This window comes from Trichechus manatus, unplaced genomic scaffold (assembly GCF_000243295.1).
Source record: "Trichechus manatus latirostris isolate Lorelei unplaced genomic scaffold, TriManLat1.0 scaffold00038, whole genome shotgun sequence".
In the NCBI taxonomy this organism is placed as follows: Eukaryota; Metazoa; Chordata; class Mammalia; order Sirenia; family Trichechidae; genus Trichechus; species Trichechus manatus.
In genome coordinates, this window is record NW_004443974.1 from 8661895 (window position 1) to 8685549 (window position 23655).

The 23655-nt window shown below is 54.9% G+C and overlaps 1 protein-coding gene across 3 annotated transcripts in view; it reads left to right on the plus strand.

Moving 5' to 3' along the window:
- NEK6 (NIMA related kinase 6) overlaps positions 1-23655 on the plus strand; it is a 65081-nt gene that overhangs the window by 34219 nt on the left and 7207 nt on the right. For 2 of the 3 annotated variants that reach the window (XM_023730721.1, XM_023730720.1), the window contains 5 exons: positions 1197-1259; positions 5312-5422; positions 9804-9912; positions 11029-11136; positions 19149-19243. In XM_023730721.1, coding sequence (XP_023586489.1) covers positions 1197-1259; positions 5312-5422; positions 9804-9912; positions 11029-11136; positions 19149-19243 — 486 coding nt within the window. Of the gene's footprint in view, positions 1-549; positions 1004-1196; positions 1260-5311; positions 5423-9803; positions 9913-11028; positions 11137-19148; positions 19244-23655 lie in introns of those variants that run through there. The other variant, XM_023730722.1, reaches the window with a different exon arrangement.

Sequence of the window (23655 nt, forward strand, 5' to 3'; positions counted from 1 at the left end):
GAAAAGGAACAATGAGCATGTGTTGAGCACCTGCTGTATACTAGGTTGCACTAGGAGCTTCGCACAAGTAGCCTCATGAAACCATAACAGCCTTGCCGTGGATGGGGATCACTGTCTCATTTTTCAGACGAGGATGCACTGCCACAGAGTTAAGTAACTCACCAAGGCCACAGAGTGAGTTAAGGGGGTGGCGAGATTCAAACCCACATCTGACTCACTTGGATGCCTGTGTTTGCGCTGCACTTCTGGGCTCCAGTGTCCTTCCCAACCTCCTTGCCCCTCCCAGGTGGAGGAAGAAGTGTTGAGCAGATGGGGTTTAAGCAGCCAAATCAGGCCAGGAAGCATTTAAGCGAGAGCCACTGGGCCCATTTTGCTGGAGGAAATTGGCTTTAAATCCTTCAGCAAAGCTTTCTGAGTCCCTCAATTTGCTCATTTGTCCTTAAAGAAGGAGATTAACAGCCTGGGCCAAGAGTGCCCAGGAGAGAGAAGGCAGTTCCGACGAAGTCATGGTTTGGGGCAGACAGGGCAAAGAGGCCAGCTTGCTCATTTCTTTGTTATGAATGTTACATGCAGCTTCTGATGGTCCTGGCTGGCTGGGGGGATGATTGAACCCTCAGTCCAGGAAAGACCTACTTTCTGCTCTTCATCTTCCAAGGAGGCTATCACCTTGGTTCATTTTATCTTGTTTTTTTCATGCCATGATGTGTTTTGTGATGGGGCTGCTATAATGTCGACCTTTTGTTTGAGCTACAAGTCTGAAAGTACTGGAAGGAGCTCACGTTTAATGAGCGCCGTGAGGCTGTGGGGAAAGGGGCCCCATGCTGGGTGCTTTACCCACGTCTTCTTAGTCCCCACAACTACCCTGTGAGGTCAGGCTACTGTCCCCATTACAGAGGTGAAAACTGAGGCTCTGAGCATGTTTCCTGGCCTGCCGCTTGCCTGCTGTGTGACCTCACTAAGTGACTTGACTTCTCTGAGCCTCAGCCCCTGCAAGTTGAGAGTGGTAAGTCCTGCCTCCTGGGAGTTGTCGCAGTGCCTGGCATACAGTTAGTGCTCAGTAAGGGAACATTATCATTACGAGGGGCTCTCTGTGAGGAGGTGGGGGAGCAGGACTTGAACCCAGGTCCTCATGGTTTCCTGTAGGGGCGCTGGGCACTGTGTTTTAACTCCTTGTTTTTCTTTTCCTCCCTCCCAAGATATTTGAGATGATGGATGCCAAGGCAAGGCAGGACTGTGTCAAGGAGATTGGCCTCCTGAAGGTGAGTGTCCTGGGCCAAGCGGCTTCCCCTCACCTCCTAGGAGTGACCTGAGCTCCAGGCTGGGCTGTGCCATGTCCAACATAGTCCACGGGCAGCAGGGATCCAGAGCCTCCATGAAGTTCTAAAAGCATTCCCGTTTGAGGGCAGCAGCACGTTTTCTCATGGCTGGGCAGGGGTTGGGGGACCCGCCTCACCTCTCTGCCCAGCCCTCAGGGCCCCTCTGTACCAGACTTAGCTATCCTTGACCAAATCAGTGCCTTGCGGTGGCCTGAGCACCCACTTGACTGAGAAAGGAGTCAGATGTGAACATTTGGTCAGACTGTGGTTCTGTCTGTCTGTCTTTTTCTTTTCCATCCTTCCTCTCAGCCTTTATTCTTTTATTTTCCATCTTGGCAGAGCACACACATGTGAATATTCAACCATGTGGGGGTGTTTGTCCCACAGGGACATGCCTGTCGGGGGTGGGTCAGCAGTGTCAGGTTGGGACTGTCAAGGTCAACTGGGGACTGAAGGTGCCCCTGTACGGTCATGCTGTTGGGCTCTTTCCCAGGCCTTCTGGAAGGAGAAGACAGGCCACACAGCTGGAGACTTCTTGGCTGCAGGCTGGGCTTCCCCAAGGGTGCAGCAGATGTGCCCACCCCTCTGTGGGCAGAACCTTGGTTCAGGCGAGGTGGGCTGACTGGACGGGGTTATACCAAGTGACAGATGTGGAAGGCCTGCCCTGGGCGAGGCATGCGATGCAGGGGTCTGTGGTCATCCCTTTCTTCCTCCTCGCTGCCTTCCGTGTCGGTCTCCCCAGGATCAGAGATAACAACTCTCTGGACTAGACTTTAGCCCTGACCTGGGGCGGCGCTCTCCTGGAGATTCCTCCCTAGTCCTCGTTCTTAGGATTCTGTCTGGGACCTCAGAGGTGATGGAGGAGCCTGGGAGTGGATAAAAGGTGTGAGCTTTGGAGGCACAGGGGCCTGAGTTCAAACCCTGATGTCTTTATTTACAAGCTGTGTGACATTAAGCAAGTGACTTAACCTCTCTGAGCCTCGATTTGCCCATCTGCTCAATGGCAAGAATACCTGGCACATGGAATCTGGGAGGATTGAGAGGATTAAATAAAATAATATCTAAAAAGCGCCCAGTGCAGTAGAGGGCACAGTAGGTGCTCACTCAGTATCCTCCTCCCTTCCCACAAAACACGCACAGTGTTTCCTTGGCAGCTTATGGTAAATTGGGGCTGCCTTTGGCAGGGAGGCCCACCAAAGCAGCAGCTGCAGAACTTCAGATCAGCAGTTGAGCCTGCCAGGCCCTGTCCTGGGTTCTCAGGCCTGGGCCCTGCCTTCCAGGCTGGTGGGGAACAGGTGGGCAGCAGATGGTGACTGTCTGGGGTGACGTGGGCTGGGGAGCCCAGGGGAAAACCACTTTCTGGGCAGGCGCTGCAGAGGCCAGGGCACTATCCTGGAATCATCTAGAAGGCTGAGTTGAGCCTGCTGCAGGGAACTAAACTGTGGATGGAGGAATGAGGCTGGAGAGGTTGATAGGGACAGATTGTGGTGGCCTCAGATGCCAGGCTGAGGACAACAAACTTGAAGGTGGGAAGAAAGGGGAGCCACTGAAGGGGTGTTAGAGCCAGGGTGGGGGCGTGGTCAGATGTGAGCTTTTAGCCCTTGCTGTGGCGGCCAACAGTAGGTCACAGAGGCGAGTCTGGAGGCCAGGAGGCCTGTGGGAGGTGTCCTTAATTAATATTATAGCTCAAAAAATAGCCTTCAAATACTAACATATAAAAATCATAAGTAATGGTCAGCTTTGGGACTCAGTTGTGGTCTCTGGGACTCTGATTTTCCAAACTCTGGGGAACAGTTGTCCCAATGACTCACTCCCCTCCCTCCCCTCCTGGTGACCAAGAACCCACCTGTGCTGCTCACATCGAATGAAGGAATTGTGCATCGGATGTACTGAGTGCCCTTTTTGAGCTAGCCTGTTCCAGGTCCCTGAGCACAGAGATGTATGACCACCGCCCCTGCCTTGAAGTGGCCTCCACCTGGTGAGGAGCCCAGGCCACCTCATTTCCTCCTGGCCTGAGCAGGACCTAGCTGTGGAGGGGATTCTGTCCCCTTCTCCAGCGCTGCTGTGCACCCAGGTGCCACGGAGCATGGGCTTTGGAGGCAGGCACACCCTCGCTCCAGCTCACTGTAAAAAGAGGGTGATGATGAAGGCGTTTTCAAAGGTTTTGGGGAGTTGATATGTGAATGCGTTTGAAGAGCTCAAGCGCTCAGTCACAGGCGGCCCTTGTAATGTTATAACTTCTGCCTGGCAACCCCAGCCCCTTTTGTGAACACCAGTCCACCTCCCCAGCTGCCCACAGGAAGTCAACAGGATGTGCCAGGGGCATGAGGTGCTTCCTACAAAACAAAGGGAAACGTGATTCTCAGAAGGGACACTGGGCGACCTCATTCCGATCGTTCATGCCAGGACCCCAAAACCGAAACTTCCCATCACAATGGTGTTGAGGTTGGTGGTGGCCACACATGGGGCAGGAAGGTGAGGACCCGTCTGAACATAGATGTAGAGTCAGCACATTGTTTCAACACCACTGAGAGCTAGACCCGGGGGATGCAGCCAAGTGAGGGAGACTATAGGACAGACAGATCCATTCCCTATTTTGTCAGGAAAGGCCGTGAGTCCCAGAGAGCAAAGCCCTGACAGCAGAGAGTCAAACAAGATGGGGCCTGACATTGCTGGCATTTTGTTCTGCCCCCCCGCCCCATGCACCCCTCAGCAGCCACCACCACAGCCAGGGCTGCCCCGGGGCCTCAGGTATGACTCCACCCCGAGGAGCTCAGTGCGTGGCAGAGAGAGATTTTGCCGTAAGAAGAGGGATGGAAATGAGGTGTGAGACATGGGAGAGGGAGGCTGACTGAGGGCCGCCAGGGCTGGCTTGGGAAATGAAGAATGAGGAGTGTGTGGCTGTGTGCTGTCTATCAGCCGCCTGTTGCCTTAGGAGCCAAGGATGGGCACAGGTCGGCGTGCAGCACAGATGCCTGCCCCCTCCCAGCAGCGTTGGGCCTTTTAGAAAATAGACTGTAAATACAGCCTCTGGTTGTCAGCTGACAGAGCCCTGTGGATTGGACCTCATATTATGACAGAATAGTTGAGCCCCCTCCGCATCCCCCAGATTTTGGTGCGAAGAGTCAATTTTGGTTATAACAGCCCCTGTTTTGATTTTACAAACCACAGCAGTTGCCAGGGTATCCTTTCGGCCAGGCAGGGGCTGACATTTAACAGGCGGGGCACCCTCATATCTGGGATCCCTGCGGCAGCCTCAGCAAACACATGGGCTTAATGGGTAGGTGAAAGGCAAATTTGTCAGGGTGGCTCTCCTGCCAGGATTCTACGGGGGTGGGTCAGCAATTGAGTAAGAGCAAGAAGGAAGAAGGAAGGAGATGAACAGTCTTGAGCACTAGCTGCAGCCCGCACGTACTGAGCACAGGGACAGAGCTGTGGGGGCCTGGCCCTCCCTTGAGGGTCCTGGGTAGTAATGACAGTGATGACTGTGATGATGATGATGGTTTCCACAACAGTCTATTGAGTCATAGCTCTGGATCAGGCACTGTTAGACACTTCAAGGGCATTAGCCCATCTAATCCTCTCAGCTGCTCTTCAGAACATTATGCCCATTTTATAGATGAGGAAACTGAGACTCGGGTGCAAAATGGCTTTCCCAATGTCACCCAGGAGCCCTGGTGGCTCACTGGCTAACAGTTCGGCTGCTAACCAAAAGATTACCAGTTTGAATCCACCACCTGCTCCTCGGAAACCCTGTGGGGCAGTTCTACTCTGTCCTGTAGGGTCGCTATGAGTTAGAATCGATTCAACAGCAATGGGTGATGTCACCCAGGTATACCTGACTCCCAAGGGCAGGCCTTTCCCCCCAGCAACTGCCTCCCCAGCAAATACCAGGGGTCTCGTTATTGGGTGCCAGCTGGGCACCAACACGGGGCAGGCGCTGGGGCTATGCTGTCTTTTATTGGTGCCCCCTCCCTCTTTCTCTCCTTGGGCAGCAATTGAACCATCCGAACATCATCAAGTATCTGGACTCGTTTATTGAGGACAATGAGCTGAACATCGTGCTGGAGCTGGCTGACGCGGGCGACCTCTCGCAGATGATCAAGGTGAGGGTGTGTGGCAGGAGCTCAGGGCTCAGGGACTGCCCCCGACAGGAGCTCGGGGGTAGGCAACCCCCTTCTAGCCCGAGCTCATCACTGCTCTGGCCTTAGTGGAGGTGGCTGCTCAGGGACATCCGCCCCTCTTGCCGATGCCCACAGGCCTCAGCTGTGGCCCCGTGAGTGCCTTCTCGGGCTCTGTCCCAGTTGCCATTGCTGAGTGCGCCTTTTCCTTTTCTTATCAGCCTCAGGGAAGCTCAGTGCATGAGAGCCTGGTCTGCACAAGCAAGGCAAAGACAATGCTTAGATGGGCAGGTGACTGGAAGAGGGCCAGCAATGGCCAGGAAGGACCCTCTGGCCGTCCCCCACTGCCCCAGCCTGCCCACAGGCACTTTGCCCGCTTCTCCCACCTCACAGAAGGAGGAGAGACAGCACCCCAGCCTAGGTCAGGCCCCAGCCCGTGGAATCTGGAGATGCATCTTATGCCTCATTTTATACAAAGGAAAACTGAGCTCAGGGAGGTTGAGAGACTTGCCAGGTCTCACGGGCAGCTCAATGCCAGGTCTGGCTCTTGCTCTGTACCCCATGGCAATCCCCACGCTGCTCTGCCCCCTTGCCCAACCTGCCATGTGTGGCTGGATTGATCTAGCACCTGCTGTGGGCCACGGCCAGACCAAGCATGCACGTGCACCATACCACACTGTCCTCAGAAGAGGAAAGCAGAGTCCAGAGAGGTTGAGCCACCTGCCTGAGGCAGGACAGCCTCAAAGTGGAGGAGCCCAGGTCTGCCTGACCCCCAGGTCCACCCTCAGCCTCACTCCCTGCTCCTCCACCAAGGCCCTCACCTCCCTGCTGGCCTAGACCTTGTTTCCTAGGCCCTCATTGCCCCCTCCCCAAGAGCCCAGTCTGGCTGGCTCCTGAGCAAGGCTGGGCCACCCTCAATCCCCTACCCTGGTCCCAGCCACACTTGGAAATGGTTCTCCGTCTTTCCCGCCAGGCACTGGGGAGTGAGCAATTGTTCACGCTTGCTCTTCTTAAATTTGGCTCTGAGGAATACGGGCATCATTGGGAAGCGTCATTACTTGAGCTGTTATCACCTGCTTTTATATTTTCGTTGACATATTAATGCATTTGCAGAGATGTTAATCTTCACACAGGTCCCTGGTGGGAACAGATGTGGTATATCATGTCTTAGTTCCTCCTTCTTTTCTTCCCCCGCCCCAACTTGTTTCTCCTTCACATGTTATTCTTGTGCTGCTCACGCATGCATCGAGTGCCCACTCCATGCCAGTTCTGTGTCAAGATCTGGGGGACCGCTGGCATGGGCCCTGCCCGAGGCACTCATATTCTAATGGGAAGGCAGGCTCATGAATGAGCAGTGTGAGCCTGTGTGAGCCAGCCAAGGCCAGTCCTCTGAGAGCCAGGGGAGCTTCCTGGAGGAAGTGACACCTGAGCTGAGACCTGAAGGCGACGGACAGTCTAGTGGCCTGAACAACTTGTGCAAGAGCCAAGGGGCATGAAAACCCCAGGAGTCTCCCAAGCAGTTTGGTCCACTGAGAGCATTAGGTGAGGAGAGGGAGGGAGAGTGTGAGGTGAGGGCGGTCAGATCACTGCAGGGTCTTGCAGTCCAGGCTCAGGACTTGGGACGTTGCCCCAAAGTCAGCAAGAAGCTCCCCAAGACCCGTGGCAAGGGAGTAACATGGCTGGTTTTGTGTTCTAGAAGAAAAATTGGGTGCCCAGTGGAGGGTGGGGGGCGGTGATGGGGAAGGAGGCGGAGGCCAGTGAGAAAGCCTTGCAGTGGTGGGGATGAGGCTCGAGCCTCCACCCAGCAGTGCTGGGTGGATGGACAGGAGGAGCAGGAGGTGGATGCATCCCACAGTGAGGGCACCGCACCCACTCAGGCCCAGCGGACCCCAGATACCCTTGTGGGGCTGGAGTCAGACAGTCCTGGTCAAATCCCTCCCTCTCCCTGCCCCGAACCTCAGTGTCCACTGTGTTCCTGGGACGAGAGCCCTGTGGGAACTGCAGGGCCTGATGCAAGCTCTTTCCAACTTGAAAAAGAGAGGAGGAGGCACGTGGGTGTCCATTACCCATTTGTTCCTGGCCTGGGGTCAGGGGGTATAAGGGACCCCTTTCCACCCTCCCCTTTACCCCATGCCCCTTCCCTGGGTTCCCTGGGTTCAAATCAGTCTCCTAACCCCATCAGGGCTGTGAGTACCAGCTGTGTGCAGATTGGGTTTCTGGGCAGCGGCCTGGTTGCCAGCTCCTCAGTCTGGCTTGGCACCTCTGGCTCAGGAATCCTCCTCTTCCTTCCCTTCCCCTGACTATTCCTGTTCCTTCCCTGGGCCTCTGATCCAGCTCACCAGCACAGCCTGGCTTGGTGCTGCCCCCAGCAAGCGAGAGAGGCAGGGATGGGTTAGTGGAGCGACCCCAGACCGAGAGTCAGACACACCCACTGGATGACCTTGGGCAGGTGCCTGTGCCTCAGTTTCCTCATCTGTAACGTGCCCGACATAGTCCCTGGTGCTTGGTAAGAGCTCAATTTTCCTGGCCTTTGTCACTCCAGCTGCCTCTGGGCTTCCAGGGGAATGAGGGCCTTGTCAGAGCCCAGCTGGCCTCTTCATGGTCACCAGCATGCCGGGCTGGCCTGGGAGCCTGCTGAGCAGCAGGCCCTGTGTCCCAAGGGCCTGCAGCCTCAGGAGCCAAGCAGCTCCACCATGGCCACAGTGCCAGCATTATTTACAAGGGATGGTGAAGCCAGGAGCTGCCACCACCTGGAAGCCGCCAGAGACTCTGTGCCTTCCCGCTAAATGTCAGGCAGCACTTATAGGACGTGACATTTAGAAAATCACCACTCACGGTTATGCACGTCCCGCTTAAATGCTGTAATGAGGATTAACCAACATCACAGCGTAAAATAACATTCCGGTCCCAGCCCACCACAGAGGCCCATGATGGCCCAGTGGGGGGGGGGGGTCTGTGCGGGGAGCCTGGGACGGCTCACATTCAAGGTCCCTTTCCCAGAATAGAGCCTTGGAAGAGCCTCACAGAGCTTTACCACAAGCCAGGGGCTGCCAGCTGTGACTGCTCCACTATTGGAGGTACAGGATCAGGATCCCGGCTCTGCCTCTCCAGCTGTGTGACCTTGGGCACTTTCCTGAACCTCTCTGAGCTCGAATACTGGCAGGAGACCTGGGACTGAGCTGTGACTCTGCCCCTCAGTTTCCTCATCTGTAAGATGGGCACAGTCATCCCTATTGAGGGCCCAGCACAGTGCCTGGCACACACCAGGTGCTCAGCACATGTGAGCTCAGGTCCTTTCTTCCATCTCAAGCCCTTTCCCAGGCAGGGGGAGAATGTCCTGGGTTGGGTTCCCATCTTTCCTGACCAGAGCAATGGAACCTCTGTCAGAGCAGCTGCCCTCACAAATGGCAGCTTTCCATTCACAGTGTCACCTCTGGGTTGCTCTGAATGGAAAGTCCCTGGACAAAAACCTGTTACTCAGGTTACTGGTGTCCAAGTCAGCATGACCCTGCCCCCTCCCTGCAAGCCCAGCCCTCAGCTCTGGGCCTGGCACCTAGGAGCTCCCACGGAGGGCTTGTTGACCTGAACTGTGGACAAGGTCATGTTCCCGTTTGCCCCTTCCAGGACCTTGTGTTACTTATTGCACACTCAGAGCATCCTGTTTTGACTTTGTTTTTAAATTTTCTGGAGCATTGAATATGTTTATCCAGGCAATGAAGTAGATTGATGCCTGTTGAAACTAGGGGGTCTATTGAGAATGCCGAAGTCTTTCCCGTGAGATTCTTGCCAGTTGTAAATGGTCACGTTGCACTGTGACTTGACGGGTCCGAGGAGGTGGGGGCCAGGCCCCTGGAGCCCTGATTCAACCATGGGATGTGTCCTGGTGCCCACCTCCTGGGCTAGGCCTGGGTTGGGGCTGGGGGCGGAGAGAGTCTACCCCAGGCCACTCTTGTAGGAGTTCCATGTCAGGAAGTTAGGGGAGGAGATGGACATGTGCCCAGAAGATTCCAGAAAAAGGGTGATTGAAAACAGCTTTCACCAAATGCATCGCAGGCATGCATTTAGCAGACCTGTCATGGACACCCACTCTGGGCAGGCCTGGGGACAGACACGACCCACCTCACCCTTAGGTAGCACGATTGGGTGGGGGGTGGACGGGTGGCCCACAGAGCGGGATTTGGGCGAAAGCAGCGGTGTGAACGCTCTCGACCTGTTCATATTGTTTGCTCAGCAGCCTGACCTGGGCCAGGTGCCAGGCTGCCCCTGGAGACAGGACGGGGGCCAATGCCTGTTGCCCCCTTCCCCTATGGCCTCTCACCTAGGCCTATTCGTCTGTCTGTCTCTCTCATGTCCTCCCTCACCACAGTACTTTAAGAAGCAGAAGCGGCTCATCCCCGAGAGGACGGTGTGGAAGTACTTCGTGCAGCTGTGCAGCGCTGTGGAGCACATGCACTCACGCCGTGTCATGCACCGAGGTACTTGCTGCCCCCTCCCCAGGGGGAGCCCAGGCATCCCCTGGGCCCCACGATGCAGCTTTTCCCTCGGCTCCTCAGGAAAAGCCCTTGCCCTGCCTGATGAAGACGGGCCAGTGTGTGTTCCCCACATGGGTAGATGTCGAGTGTCTTGCTGCCTTAAGCAGGATAAGAGAGTGGGCAGGTGTAAGGCCCCAGGCACAACTGTACACACATGCCTCATGCCCCTTGTTGGGGACCTCCCCATGGGGGAGGAGGCACCAAATGTCAGGTAGTCACGTAAATACCAGGGAACAGGGGCCCTGCTCGGCCCATCATCTCCAGTCCCTGACACCTAGCGCAGAGAGGGTGCAGCAGTGGGGGCTAAGGGGCTGGCCAGGGAGACAGCCAGGCATGACCAGTTACAGTAGTGCTGCCATCTCCAGCTGGGGAAGTCAGGAACTTTTAATATGGGCTTTGAAGTCTTAGTAGGAGTTGGCTGGACAAAGGAGGTGAGACACCTACAAAGGAGTATTTCCAAAAGCTGTCATCATCCCTGAGTGGTTAGAAAGGAGTCAGCTGTTCTGAGCACCTGCTGGGTGCTGCCAAGCACTGTGCTGGGTACTTGACACAGTTCATTTCACTGATTCCCTCGTTCAGTCATTCATCCCATCTATATTCATCAGTGTCTGCTGTGTGCAAGGCAGTGCCCTTACCATTCCCTGACTGAGTCCCCCATCCGTTCGTTACACAATTTTTTCTTGAGTGCCTACTATGTGGTAGGTACTATTCTAGGCACCAGGGATACAGCTGTAAAAAAGAAAACAACAGCACAAATATCCCCTCCCTCACAGATCTCCAGCAGCCCTGGGAAGTAGGTGAAGTTAGATCCATTTTACAGGTGTGGAAACTGAGGCCCAGAGAGGGAAGGTAAATTTCTCAAGGTCTCATGGCCAGTGTGGGACAGCCACGGCTGGGATCTTGCCCTGAGGGAGTGAGCCCAAGGGAAGGGCCCACCCTCTCTTGAAGGATCCTCCATCCCATGGTCTCCTTGGCTGCCGCTAGGCCTCCTCCTTCCTCCTGCCCCACCCCACCCTGACCTCCTTGTCACTACACCAACCCGTCCTCCTTCCCCGGCAGACATCAAGCCCGCCAATGTGTTCATCACGGCCACGGGTGTCGTGAAGCTTGGTGACCTTGGCCTGGGCCGCTTCTTCAGCTCTGAGACCACCGCGGCCCACTCCCTAGGTAAGCAGAGTCTGCCTGGACACCAACAGCGCCCTCCCCGCCACACCTGCGGTCCTGGGCTATGGTGTGAAGATTCAGACATTCTCCCGCTGTGCCCTTGTCTCTCCAGTCAGTGCAAGAAAATGCTGCTTTGGAAGATCAGATTTCCCTCATCTCTTTCACTCCCCAAACTCTCCCCAAGTACCTGCTCTGTGCCAAAAACAATGACCCAGAGGGAGTGAAATGAGGCCCAGTCGGGGGCTTGCCCTGGGCCCTCAAAGTCGCCTCACAGCCGGGAAAGAATGACTGGGCCCATGCCATGGAGTGGGGAGATGAGTCTGTTGTTTCACAAGGCAGTAATTCCATCTTTACTGCTGGGTAGTAGTCCACTGTATGGCTGTGCCACACTTTGTCCATTCTTCTTGGTGGCAGACATTTGGGGCACTCACCCAGGAGGAGGTGACATTGTAGCTGGGCCATGAAGCTGACCAGGAGCTGGCAGGGCAGGGAGTGGGGGGGAACAGAGTTCTAGAAAAGGGAACAGGGAATACCGAGGTGTCGAAGCTGAGTAAGTGGCCGGGTTTGGCGGGAGAGCAGGGTTCTCCGGAGGTTGCTGCAGATGTGGCAAGAGAGGCAGGTGGGGCCTCCAACACTGAGCTCGGTGGTCTGGACTCTCCCCTGGGGTAAGACAATGGTGGGCTTCAGAGTCCATTGCCAGGTCTGTAACTTATTGTGAAAGTTGGAATGATGGACGATGGGAATTTTTCAGTAGACTATAGGAACCAGCAAAGCCCCCAGTGGAACACAGATATAGGACCCCTTTTGTGTTACAAAGAGGCGTGTCAAAGTTTAACCACTGGGCCCGCGTGGGAATGCTTCCCAGCAGCCTATGGGGCGGGCAGTGTCAGCCTGTTTTCTTCAGAGCCAGTTCTTTGACGTGGTGTTTGCAGAGGAAAGCGCTCCCGTGGTCGCCTCCCCGGGTGCTGCCCCAGATCTGGGCAGATGCACCCCCGTGTGGACTGAAGAGAGCTGGGTCCTCCCCGTGCAGGCTGGCCGCTTCCCTTGGAAACCACTGCTCTCCGTTCATCTTGCTCCACTCCAGCGCTCAGCCAGGGTGTCTCCTGTCTTCCGACACCTGTGTGCCTGTCGCATGTTATGTGTGCCAACGGCATCTTCTGGTGATGTGGAGGGGCTTTCTGGAAGACACACTTTCCTGGTGGAATCTGTTACTGTTCATACAGGTCCCAATGGCTTAGAGACTCAGTGCAGAGCACACAATTAGGAGAAATACACCCCTCTAAGGATCAGGTGTGTGTGTGTGTGTGTGTGTGTGTGTGGTTTGTGGTGTGTGTGGTTGTTTCGAAACTCTCATCCTCGTCTGACCCTTGGAACACCAGGGCAGCTGCCTTGGACCCTGTCAGGAGGGTGCTTGTTACCTGGCTCCAGAGGGACCCCAGCCAGGCCACCTTAGGAGCTGGGCACATTGTGGCTTTCCCTTCAGCTCAAAAGGAAAGAATGTGCGAGGCCCTGCCATCGGTGAGCTTTATACCTCCTTCAGGCCTCACAATGGCTGTGAGGGGTCACAGGATCCTTGCTGTTTGCAAATGAAGAATCAGAAGTTCAGGAAGGTTGAGCTGTTTCTTCCTGAGGTCACATAGCGGCAGAGCCAGGCCTTGAATCCAGGCCTCTGATTCCAGAGCTGGTTCTTATTCCAGAAGATGAGGGTTGGGGGCCTTGGAAGATAATGCTGGGGTCTCCCTTTAGGTTCCCCGGCACCAACTCTTCCGTGGCTGGGAAGAGACCTCCCTCTGAGACATTTCTCTTGTTGAAATCAAAGTGTGTCTGTGGTTTGGGACTGTGTTTACCTCTCTGGTGTGTAAGAGCTTCGAAAAGGCCAAAAATTCAAGGGAAACTGTCAAAGAGGAGAGTAAAATCCGCTGCTCCTGTCCCCGTCAGTCAGGTTCCAACCCTTCTCTGTCCTGCTCCAGAAAAGACTGCCGCGCTCCGTCAGAGCCAGTTACGATCACATCATTAGCAACAGGCAAAAATACGGTCTCGTCGGACAGTGTGATTTTATCGACTTCGACTGGTGCACTTATTATATTAATGAGAAGGAGTTGGAACTTGAGGAAGGGCCGCCTGCAGAAGCTGGGCTCTTCCCGAGGCCTCTGAGCAGCTGCCCAGCCCTCGTGATGGGTGGAAGGAGCTCTCCGGGGACCTGCCCTCCCTCCAGGCCGTGCTGAGTGCCCAGCGTCCAGGAGACGCCTGCTGAGCTGAGAGCAGACCCTGCTGGCAAGCACGAGCTCACAGAACTGAGGGGGCCTGCCCCAGCACTAACCCAGGCTCCGCGATAGTGACAGTGCAGAACAAAGCTCAGGGCCTGAAGTCCCCAAGACACAAGGGGAAAGACCTTCTTTTCACAGCTAGGTTCTGGAAAATGGCTAAGTCTCGCACACACATTTAATCAGGCAAGAGATTGGACTAATTGCCTTGCATTGTGACTCAGGAAGGATGCAGGGGGCAGAGCACCTTCACACTTTGTGCTTGGGTATGAATTATGCATATGCCGTGTCTAATGTGCACCTACTATGTGGAGATGCTGTGGGGCCAGCCACGTTGCCCCGGCAACCACCTCTGCTCCTAAGGCTGCTGACCCAGGAGCCAGGCGTATGCAAATCCTGCCGCCTCCTGCCTCCCCCTCCACTGGCCCCCTCCCCACCTCTGTATTTGCTAACATGAGGCTGGCATGAAAGGGCATTAGTCAGTGCCACGGCCGGGCTGACAGGTGCGGTACCCAGCGGTGGCAGAGCGGCTGCCTCGGTGTCAGGAATAGGAGCCATAATTAGAGCGTGGAACAGAATGAGCGTCAGACGAATTACCAGGCAGCAGATCATATTTGTCAGGAAGGATTGCATACATAAAAATTAAGTGACAGTACACGCCGGCATAATGAAAGAAAAATGAAAGATTTGCCTATACACAGCTCACAAGCTACAAGCAAGTGTCTCGCTCCGAGCAACGGCAGCAGCTGCAAGACAAATTGTAGGGCTGGGAGAGCAGGCCCTGCTCACTCGGCGGCGGTGACAGGGTGACCGCGGGTGGGAGCAGGGCTGGGAAGGGACGCCTGCTCGCACCCAGGGCCCGTGCAGGGCCCCGTGCCACCTCCCGGGGCTGGAGTTGGGGGACAGGTCCGGTTGGGGCAACCTCCATCGGGTCCAAGTGGTCAGGCACTCTGGCTTTTCCTGGCCAGTCTGTGGGGCACAAATTCCATCTTTCTCCTTTCCCTGAGCTGACTGCCTGGCCCTGTGCTAGGTTCAGGGGACATGGGGGTTATGCAGCCATTCTACCTTCAAGGGATCCCCATACTGTGGGAAATGGGGAGACAAACACAATCAGACCCAGGTGGCAGGTAAGGGGACAGATAGAACTCTTTCCTGAGCGTCTCCTGTGTGCATTCACGATGCAAGGTTCAGTGGTTCTAAACCCTGAGGAGCCCAGGTCCACTTAGGGTCTAGGGCTGCTTCAGCCCCTCCCAGGGCTGTCAGTTGTCACTGTCACTGAAGTCAGTTGTCACTGAAGAGGTGAGTTAGCAGAGGATGAGGCTTAAAAAATGTTTGGAAAACGTGCTTTTTAAAAACATCATCACAGTAGGCTTATTATCTCCGTTTTACAGATAAGGAAACTGAGGCTCAGAGGTGATAACCCATGCCTGGGGTCACCCAGCAGAAGAGTACTGAAAATGGTACTGAAGCTGTAATCTCAGCCCAGCTTGGAGTGCTCTTTTCCCGTGCACCAGCCCGCAGTGAGGCAGGAAGTAGGCTTGGGTTGTGGGAGCCCAGAGAAGGAGCTGAGAGAGGGCTCCCCACAAGCTCTCTGAGTGGAAAGGACACCCAGGTCCAAGTTCCCGACCATACAAGGAAAGCCCATCCCTTTTCACAGCAGCAAGAGGTGACCTAGGACCAGGAGGGCTTGTCCTGGGCCCCACAGGGAGGGAGGATGGAGCCTTCTCTCGTGTTGTGTGCAAGCACTCCCACGAGCCCCTGGGCCAACAGGAGTCCAGTGTGGGCCACCCTGTGCTGTGACGTGTTTGTCCCCCACCCAACCTGCACAGGGGGATGGACCATCCTCATGCCCAGGAGCTTCTGGTGGTGGTGCTCGTTGGGTGGACACAAAGGACTGTGCAGATGCATCCCTAGGTCTCCATCCAGCCTCACCCACACCCCCTTCCAGCAGCACAGGGCACCTGGGAACAATCCCTGGGAACACTGTCCTTTAGCCGAGAACACGTGTGTCAGCAGATAGAGCTCAAGCCTGAGTTTTCAGGGAAGGCTCTGAGTGCTGACACCAGAAGGGGGAAAGGGAGGAATTCAAGGAGACAGCACGTAGGAATGGGCCCGGGCCTAGGATGCCAATTACAGTTGTTTCATTTGTTCATTCATTCATCGAGGCCCCACTCTGCTCACTGGGAAGGCTGACTTGGCCCCTGCCCTCACAGGACCCACAGTCTGGGAAGAAAATCCATTAGAGTTCTCACTGAGCCAAGCACTGCTCTAATAATCACTTCCCAAGTAATATCTCTCGGGTGAGCATTACCACTCCGTTCTGAAGGCGGACGCAGTGAAGTGAAGCCCCATTGCCACATGCCTGAGGCATCTACAGCCAGGGCTGTGTGGAGGCCAAAATCTATCTGAGATTCCCTGAACTGTTTTTGGATGAAACCCTTATAGCACGAAAACCCAAGATGCCATGTAGAATCACGGGTTTGCTCTATCTGATTTTCATATTGGTTCAAGATACTCAATATGAGAACTAGAAATGGGCAGGGATTTGTATGACATAAACAATCTGAAATTAAGTCAATGCTGATAAAAAAGAAAAGTACAATGTTTTTTCAACATCTCTGCTTCTCCTGTGGTCTTGGCCTAGCTCAGCATGGGCTCAGCTTGCTTGGTTCGAATCCATCTAGACGCCTGGCCATGTATTCTGAAAAGTCACAGCTATTGAAAATCCCATGGAGCCCAGTTCTAATCTGAAACACATAGGATCACCATGAGTCAGAATGGACTCCAAGGCAAAGGGTTTGGTTTTGGTGTAAGCCGAGCATGGTGGTGGTGTGTGTCTTGCTGCCAAGGATCCGATGTTGAGATTTAGGGGGGTGAGGTGTGGGGGGGGGGTCTCATGCCAGGCTGAGGATCTGACCTTTCTCCCTTAGGGATGGGAGAGGTCAGGCCTGGGGACAGGGGCGTCGCCTCTGCCTTGGGTGGAGGGTGGAGGATGGGTTGGAATGGGGACACAGTGAGGGGCTGGTCCAGGCAAGTGAGCTGGGGCCTGCTAGGGCAGTTGCTGGGATGGAGTGGAGGGGCGGAAGCTACAAGTTAGCGTCCTCAGGACGTGAAGCCTGATGGAATGTTGGGGAGAGGCTGGAAGTTTCATAGGACCGGATCACACTGTAGAGTTGAGGTGCCCCTAACCTCCAGAATCTGGTCTTCATCTGCCCCTTTGTTCTTCCCTTTCCCTCCCCTCCCCACCTTCAGCTCTTCCTTTCTCTCGCTCAGCTCACCCTTCCTTCTGGGGTCTGTGGACAGCGGGCCCTTCACAGAGCCCTTTCAACCCTAGATCCCTGTAAGGTCGATTTTATTATTCCCATTTTCCAGAGAGGAAAACCAAGGTTCAGAAAGGTGAAAGGAAGGACCCCAGGGAGTTCAACCCCTCCATTCTATTGATGGGGAAACTTAGGTCGAAAAAAGAATTTAAATTGTCAGCTAGTGAGTGATTGAATCAGGCTCGGACCCGGCTGGATCGATGCTCTTTTCACATCCGCTTGCCTGTGCCGTCAGAACTCTACACCGAAGCGCTTACGTCCCGGCCAAAGTCCCGCTCGGTGGATGGTATCTGCAACGAGACCAAATTTCTCCAGCCATTTCTGAAACCGCAGTTTGGAGAAGCGTTGCAGCTCACACATGCGCACCCACGTCAGCTTCTCCTTCCTGTGAAATCTTTGCCTTTTTCATATCTAATGAACATGTTTCAAGCACCGCGAGCAAAGTTTGTTTTGACAGGAGCGGCGCATCTCGGGGAAGCGGCCGCTTTAATCAGCCTCCCCTTTTGAGGTCCCGCGTCCTCCTCTGATATGTGCTGGGTTTGAAATCCTGGGAGTTGTAGGTGCAGACGCGGGGATGGTCAGGGCTGGTTAGGTGCCTCTTTCATTTGCAGAGCTCAATCCCCCACTGTGAGGAGAGGGAATGGGAGCCTTGTTGGAAGCCTCTGCGTCAGAGCGCCGCCGTGAGGCCGGGCGGGGAGACGCCGCTCCGGGCTGCGGCTTGGCCTTCCGGAAGTGCTCGCAGAGAGCGAGCCTGACCTCAGGGCCACGTCCGTGGAGGCACCTCGTCGTGCCACGTTCTCCCACTCTTCCCCAGTATCATGACTCCTTCGGGGCTTGGGGACACGTCCTCCAGTGCCCCTCTGCAAGCTCGGGATTTCTTTGAAGACTCGTTTTATCTTTAAAACTCATGCAAGTTGTGTGTTATGATCCCTAATATTTGAGTATTTGTTGTGGATATAAAAATCCGGTTTTAAGTGACTTACCCTCAGGAAAAGCTGGCATGACAGGAAGAGGCGCTGTAGTCTTGTAGGCCCTGACACACAGCTAGGGCCCTCCAGGTGAGGTAGAGTACCCTAGTTTGAGAGGCTCAGACCAAGGGGGAGAAGGCCCACTCCTGGGGCAGGGACACTGAGAACCCAGTACCCAGCATGGAAGGGCCAAGCCTCCCTCAGTCCCTCAGTTAAGGTTTCATAAATTCATTTATTCATTTGCTCCACAGATGTTTATTGAACATCCAAAAGAATGAGCAGGTAGGCAAGTGAGGCATTGCAGCAGCCCCACTCAAGCGGTAAAGTGCATCAGAGTCTCCCGGGAGCTTGTGGGGGATGCACTGTCCAAGCTCCACTCCTGGAGGTTCTGACCCCACAGAAATGGGGTTGGGTCAGGGGTCAAGATTTTTAACAGGCTCCTACAGGTGCTTCTGATGTGGTCACTATTCAGCCCAGCCTTTCTTTGATATACGGGGTTAGCAGGCACCTTGTGGATACTTCCTGGAACAAGCAACTTGCTACCTCCTGATGGGCCCACTCGGGCTTTTGGATGGGCCTGGCCAAGGCAGCCCCAGGCCAAAGCCCTGGCCACTCTGCGGGCCATCTCTCCCCACAAAGTCCCTGCTCTGGAGGCCCAGGCAGATGTAAAATGGGCAGAGGACGAGACTGAGGAAGGGAGAAGTGTCGGGCCAGGCCCCATACTCCCAGCCGGGAATGGGCATGGCCAGGGGTTTTGGTGCAGCCAGACAACAGGCATGCTGCACCTCACTGAGGACAGGGCCTCAACCTCTATCTCTCCCCGCCATCTCTGTGGGTATCGCATCAGCTCCTCATCGTCTTTCAATGTGGGAGAAGATTTTTGCCTCGCAGGCATGTCTGTGGTACCCAGGGTGCTAGAATCCACTTACAGTTTGTCCCAAGATTCCTGCTGTGAACTGTTTGGATTTCCTCCTGTGGTTTGGATATGACAAGTCATCCATTTCACACTTGGTCATTCATTTTACTTTTGTTCCCTCATGAACAAAATATATAAGTGGTTACTACTTGGAGTAAAAATTTCCTTTCCTAGTAGAATCCCACACATGTTCATAAATTGACTAACAGCTCTTCCTGCTGAATTTCTGTTAGCAGTGGGCAGAAATACTGATGCCAGCTGTCTGATCCCCAGACTGGTCCTTAGGTCTGACTAGGTCCTGGGAATCTACTTTTTGTAAAGTTCCCCAGGTGATTCTAATGCTCTACCAGCGGGGGAGCCTCCAATCTGGCCCACTCCCCCTCCTTTGATAGAGAGGGGACCGTCTTAGGGGGGAGACAGGGATGCCCAGGTTCCCAGCGAGACTAAGGCTAGGTCTCTCCCCCGCCCCCATGTGTTGCCTCTTCCCCTCACCCATGTGTCCTGCTCCTGCATGGAGCATAAACACCACCCCCTTGCTGTGTTTCAGTTGGGACACCGTACTACATGTCACCGGAGAGGATCCACGAAAACGGCTACAACTTCAAGTCCGACATCTGGTCTCTGGGCTGTTTGCTGTATGAGGTGAGTCTCTGGCCCAGAGCTTAGTGGCATTTGGTAGGACACACACAGTGGGCACCTCAGGGTAGGACACAAGGGTGAGTCACATCTGCCTGCATCATTGGTACCATCAGGGACCTCTCCTTCATTCTCAGCCCAGCATCTGCCTTTAGCAATGTCAGGCTGGAGGTGGTTGTCAGAGGCATGGACGGTGGCAGGCAGGGTGCTGGCTCACCCTTGGCCTGCTCTGAGTCTGGGATGGGAGACAGACTAGAAGCAGCTCAGACTAGAAGCAGACAGAGGGAGTCCAGTGTCCACTTGTGCAGTGGAGGGAGCACAGGCAGGAACACAGATGGAGAATCTGGTTGCTTGGATGACCTATGCTTGCCGATCCCCAGCGGCCCCAGTTTCCCTGGTAACCACATTAACACACTGGCCCTGGGGACCGGAGAGGAATCAGACCTGGCTCATGCCCCCGAAATGCTTCCTGCTGAATAATGTCCACATTTTTCCTGGCCCAGGACCATGGGTCTCACTAAAGACCATGGCCCCCTGCTCGAGCCATGAAATGGAGCCACCAGGTGGCCATTTCCAGATTTGGCGGCCAGCCTGGACTGAGGGACAGGAACATTTCTGAGTCTTGGTGGGCTCAGGCAGAAGACAGCCTAAATAAGTGGAAGCCCCAACCCATTTAGGCCAGCCATCTCAGGGCCCCTGGGGAAGTGGGGTGCACAAGCCACTCACGGCCGTGAAGCTGTTAGAGCCAAGGGAGGGGGGCCTGCACCCGCTGGCGTTTCCAAGCCTGGTGGTCACACCTTCCCACCATCCACCTTGGACCACCTTGTGCTGGTGCCTCTGGGATTCCATCTACTTGCTGAGCCCGTTTGCCTGTCTGTAAAATGGGAAGATTAGTCCCTGTTCTGTCTTGTCATAGTCCAGATAAGTGAAATAACAGACACAGAAGGGCTTTGAAAACCCCCAAGAGCTATGCAGCCACCAAGCACGTCCACCCAAGTGTCGAGTCCTGAGGGGTAGGAACTGCTGCTCTAGGTCTTTCAAGGCCCAAGCAAATGCCCTCAAGTGTAGTAGGCAGCCAGCAAGTACAGTTTTAAGTTAGATTTTTTTGTGTGTACGTGTGTGCATGTGTGGGTGTGGTGTGTGTGGTGTGTGTGTGTGCATGTGCGAGAATGCAGCTCGTGTAGCTGTGGGAATTAGGGTGAGAGAGATGTAGTGTGTTTGGGTGAGCCCAGGCACTCACCCACTGAAGGATCCAGGGCAAGTCATGCCCCTCACCCCCAGCTTCAGTTATGCCACGCATAAAATGGGGTCACACTCTACTTTGTAAGGAGTAAACAAGACCCTGCAGGTGAGGCCGCTGGCACAGAAAGGCCCTCGGGGAATGGAGCGTTTGCTCCCAGACCCCAGCAGTGAGGCTTTTCAGCTCGGCTTGCCCTGTTTCCCTTGTTGCTGTGGCCAGCGGGAAGCCAAAGTGCAGCTCATATTCAATCCCTGTGGAGAATTCGGTTTTGTCCTTCTACCCTCATTTATATCATTCCTGGTCCAGATGGTTTTTCTTTTTATTAGTCCATTTTGTGTTTTGTATTTTTGTAAGCCACTTCCTGCCCTCTATGAAGCTGAGGGTCTCCAAACGTAAACAAACAGACACAGGCAGACTAGGGTGTGACAGAGCCATGTTCATCTCCCCAGAGCCTGGTTGGGGGAGCATGGCAGCTGGTTCCTGCTGGTTGTCCCAGGTGTCCCGCCAGAGAGCCAGCCCTGCAGCCGCCAGCCGTGCTACCGCCCGAGCCTTTGTGTTGGCCCCTCCAAGGCCAAGCAGCCCCAGCCTGGGACCCCACAGTGCCAGTCCCATGGGGTTCCCAGTCAGGCGTCCTCCCCCAGAACTCGTCCTGAGGCCTAACTGCACGTATAGGGAGGCAGCGTCCGTATTCATGGATCCGCAGCATCAAGGCTGTGGTTCAACCAAGTTGATTTATTTGTCGGCAGTGTGTGGGACCGTGCTGCTTGCAACCAGGGAAGGAGGTATCGGCAGTGGGAAGTCAATGAAATAAATCAGTGAAGTCCTGCAGAGAGATCTAGAGTCCTTGGGGACAGTGGGCGCTGATCTAAACCTAATGGCCCTGGGCCTCCCACAGACGAGAACCAGTGTGGCTGTTGTGGCAGCACATCAGCCCCTCCGAGGGTGACGGACGGGGCTCTGCCTCAACCCAGTCCGAGTGGCCAAACCCCAGGATGGGGGGGTTCACCCCACTCCCTAGCCCTGTAGGGAAGGGGAAGAGGATGTTTTCCCAGCAGAGAGTGAGGGGAGCCGCATCTGAGCCCAGGGCCGTGGTAATTGGAAGGATGCATCCTGAAGACACGACTGGAGCCTCCCTCTAGGCAGCCTGCAGTGTCTCCCGAGGGCGCCAGCCTGAAGAGTTGTGACAAAGCCCCCACCCACCCACTCCAGACCATGGCGGAAGATTCAGCTCCACCCTGAAGTACCAGCATGGGTTTGGAAGTCTCAGAAGCCCCACTGTATTAGTTCCTATGGCTACTGTAGCAAATTACCACTAACTTGGTGGTTTAAACCAACACAGATTTATTCTCTTAGAATTCTGGAGGCCAAAGTCTGAAATCAGTTTCACTGGGCTAAAGTCAAGGTGTCGGCAAGGCTGGTTCCTTCTGAAGGCGCCAGGGGAGAACCCATCTCCTTGCCTTTTCTAGCTTCTGGGGGCCGCCTGCGTTCCTTGGCTCATGACCCCTTCTTCGCATCACTCAAACCTCTTGCTTCCCTCATCACAAATCTCTTCTGTAGTCAGATCTCCCTCTGCCTCCCTTTTATAAGGACACTTGTGGCTGCATTTAGGTCCACCTGGATAATCCAGGATAATCTTCACATCTCAAGATCTTTAACTTCACTTAATCACATCTGCAAAGTCCCTTTTGCCACATGAGGTAACATTCATAGGTTCCAAGGTTTAGGACGTGGACATCTTTGGGAGCCATTATTCAGCTACCACACTCCTTTCACCTAGGCATCCAGATCTCCACTGAGGGCCTCCTGAGGTCACCCCAAGATGCCGATGTTGACCCATAGCTAGTGAGGAACCGCAGGGGTGGGTGCCAAGTGGAGTCTGTCTTGAAGAGGTCAGCATCAGGAAAAATGTGCCAAAGGCTCAGCAGCTGGGAGCAACACTGCCCTGGACATTGGAGCAAATCATAAGAATTGCACCAGGCAGGTCCCAGCATCACTATAAAGGGGGAAACAGGCTCAGAGAGGTGAAGAGACTTCCCCAGGGTCACACAGCAAAGCAGCAGCCAAACGGACATTGATTCCCAGGCTGTCAAATTCTGCCCTGCTGCAGACAGCAGCCAGGCCCTGGCCCCAAAGCAGGAATGGATGTGTGGGGCCTTCTCCCAGCCACCGGGTGGCCATGGTGGAAAAAGGCATGGGTCCAAAAGGGGAAAACCCAGTGGTAAGGAGCCTGAGCGACCCCAGGTGCCTTGGCTTCATCCCACGGCCACAGCAGCTGCTCCTCTGTCCCCGGAGCTCCCGGTAGAGATGCCTGAGCGTGGCCATGCGGAAAGGCCGGTGCTTTATTTTCATTACCCAGTGTGCCCTGTGGAGACGCCCAGCAGGCCGCCTGGGCTCTGCAGAAATTATTTATTTACATGGAAGCTCAGCTCTGGGAACAGCACTGAAGGAATTGGCTCTCTCCGTGCTAGCCTCAGGATCTTCGGTGGGGGGCTGTCTCATGCAGCCCCGAAGGGGCCGCCTAGGATTGAGATCTAGCAAGAAAGTAGGCTGGGGGGAAAAGAGCAAGGATCAGCTGTGCTTGTACGGAATCCTGTTTTGGAATACTGGTCAGAGCCAGCAGGACGTTCTGGATGCCCCCTACCTTGTCGGGGAGTAAGGCTACAGACTGCTTGGTTATTCGCCTCTGGGCTCACGCTTCACTCCAGGAATGCCTGGGAAATACTGGGCAGCGAGATGGGTGTCTGAGGCCCTGGCGGGGCTGGAGTCAGACGTAACCACTGTTCTTTCTGAAGTCAAATTCCCCCTTCTCCCTCTGACATCTCAGATCACATACTAGCTTCTCTGAGTCCTCCCAGCAGGCACAAGTGCCCACACACTCCCTCTTCCTTGGGTACGTATCATCCCAATAACACTAGAGAGAAAAAAGTTCTGCATTTGAGTAGCAACACTGAGAGCTGTGGCTTTGGCAGTTCTAACAAAGCACCAGCATCAGCCCAAATGGCAGTGCCTATTCTGCTCTGACCGTCAGAGGCTGGGTGGACACCTGTACGAGGCGATCTCGCCATCCAGGGTAATTGTTCTAATCCCAGCGTCTCGAACAGCCCCAGAGGTCCTGTCACAGCCTGCCGCCCTGATCTGGGTGGAAGGCTGCAGCTGGCAGCTGGAGAGGGGACAGGCT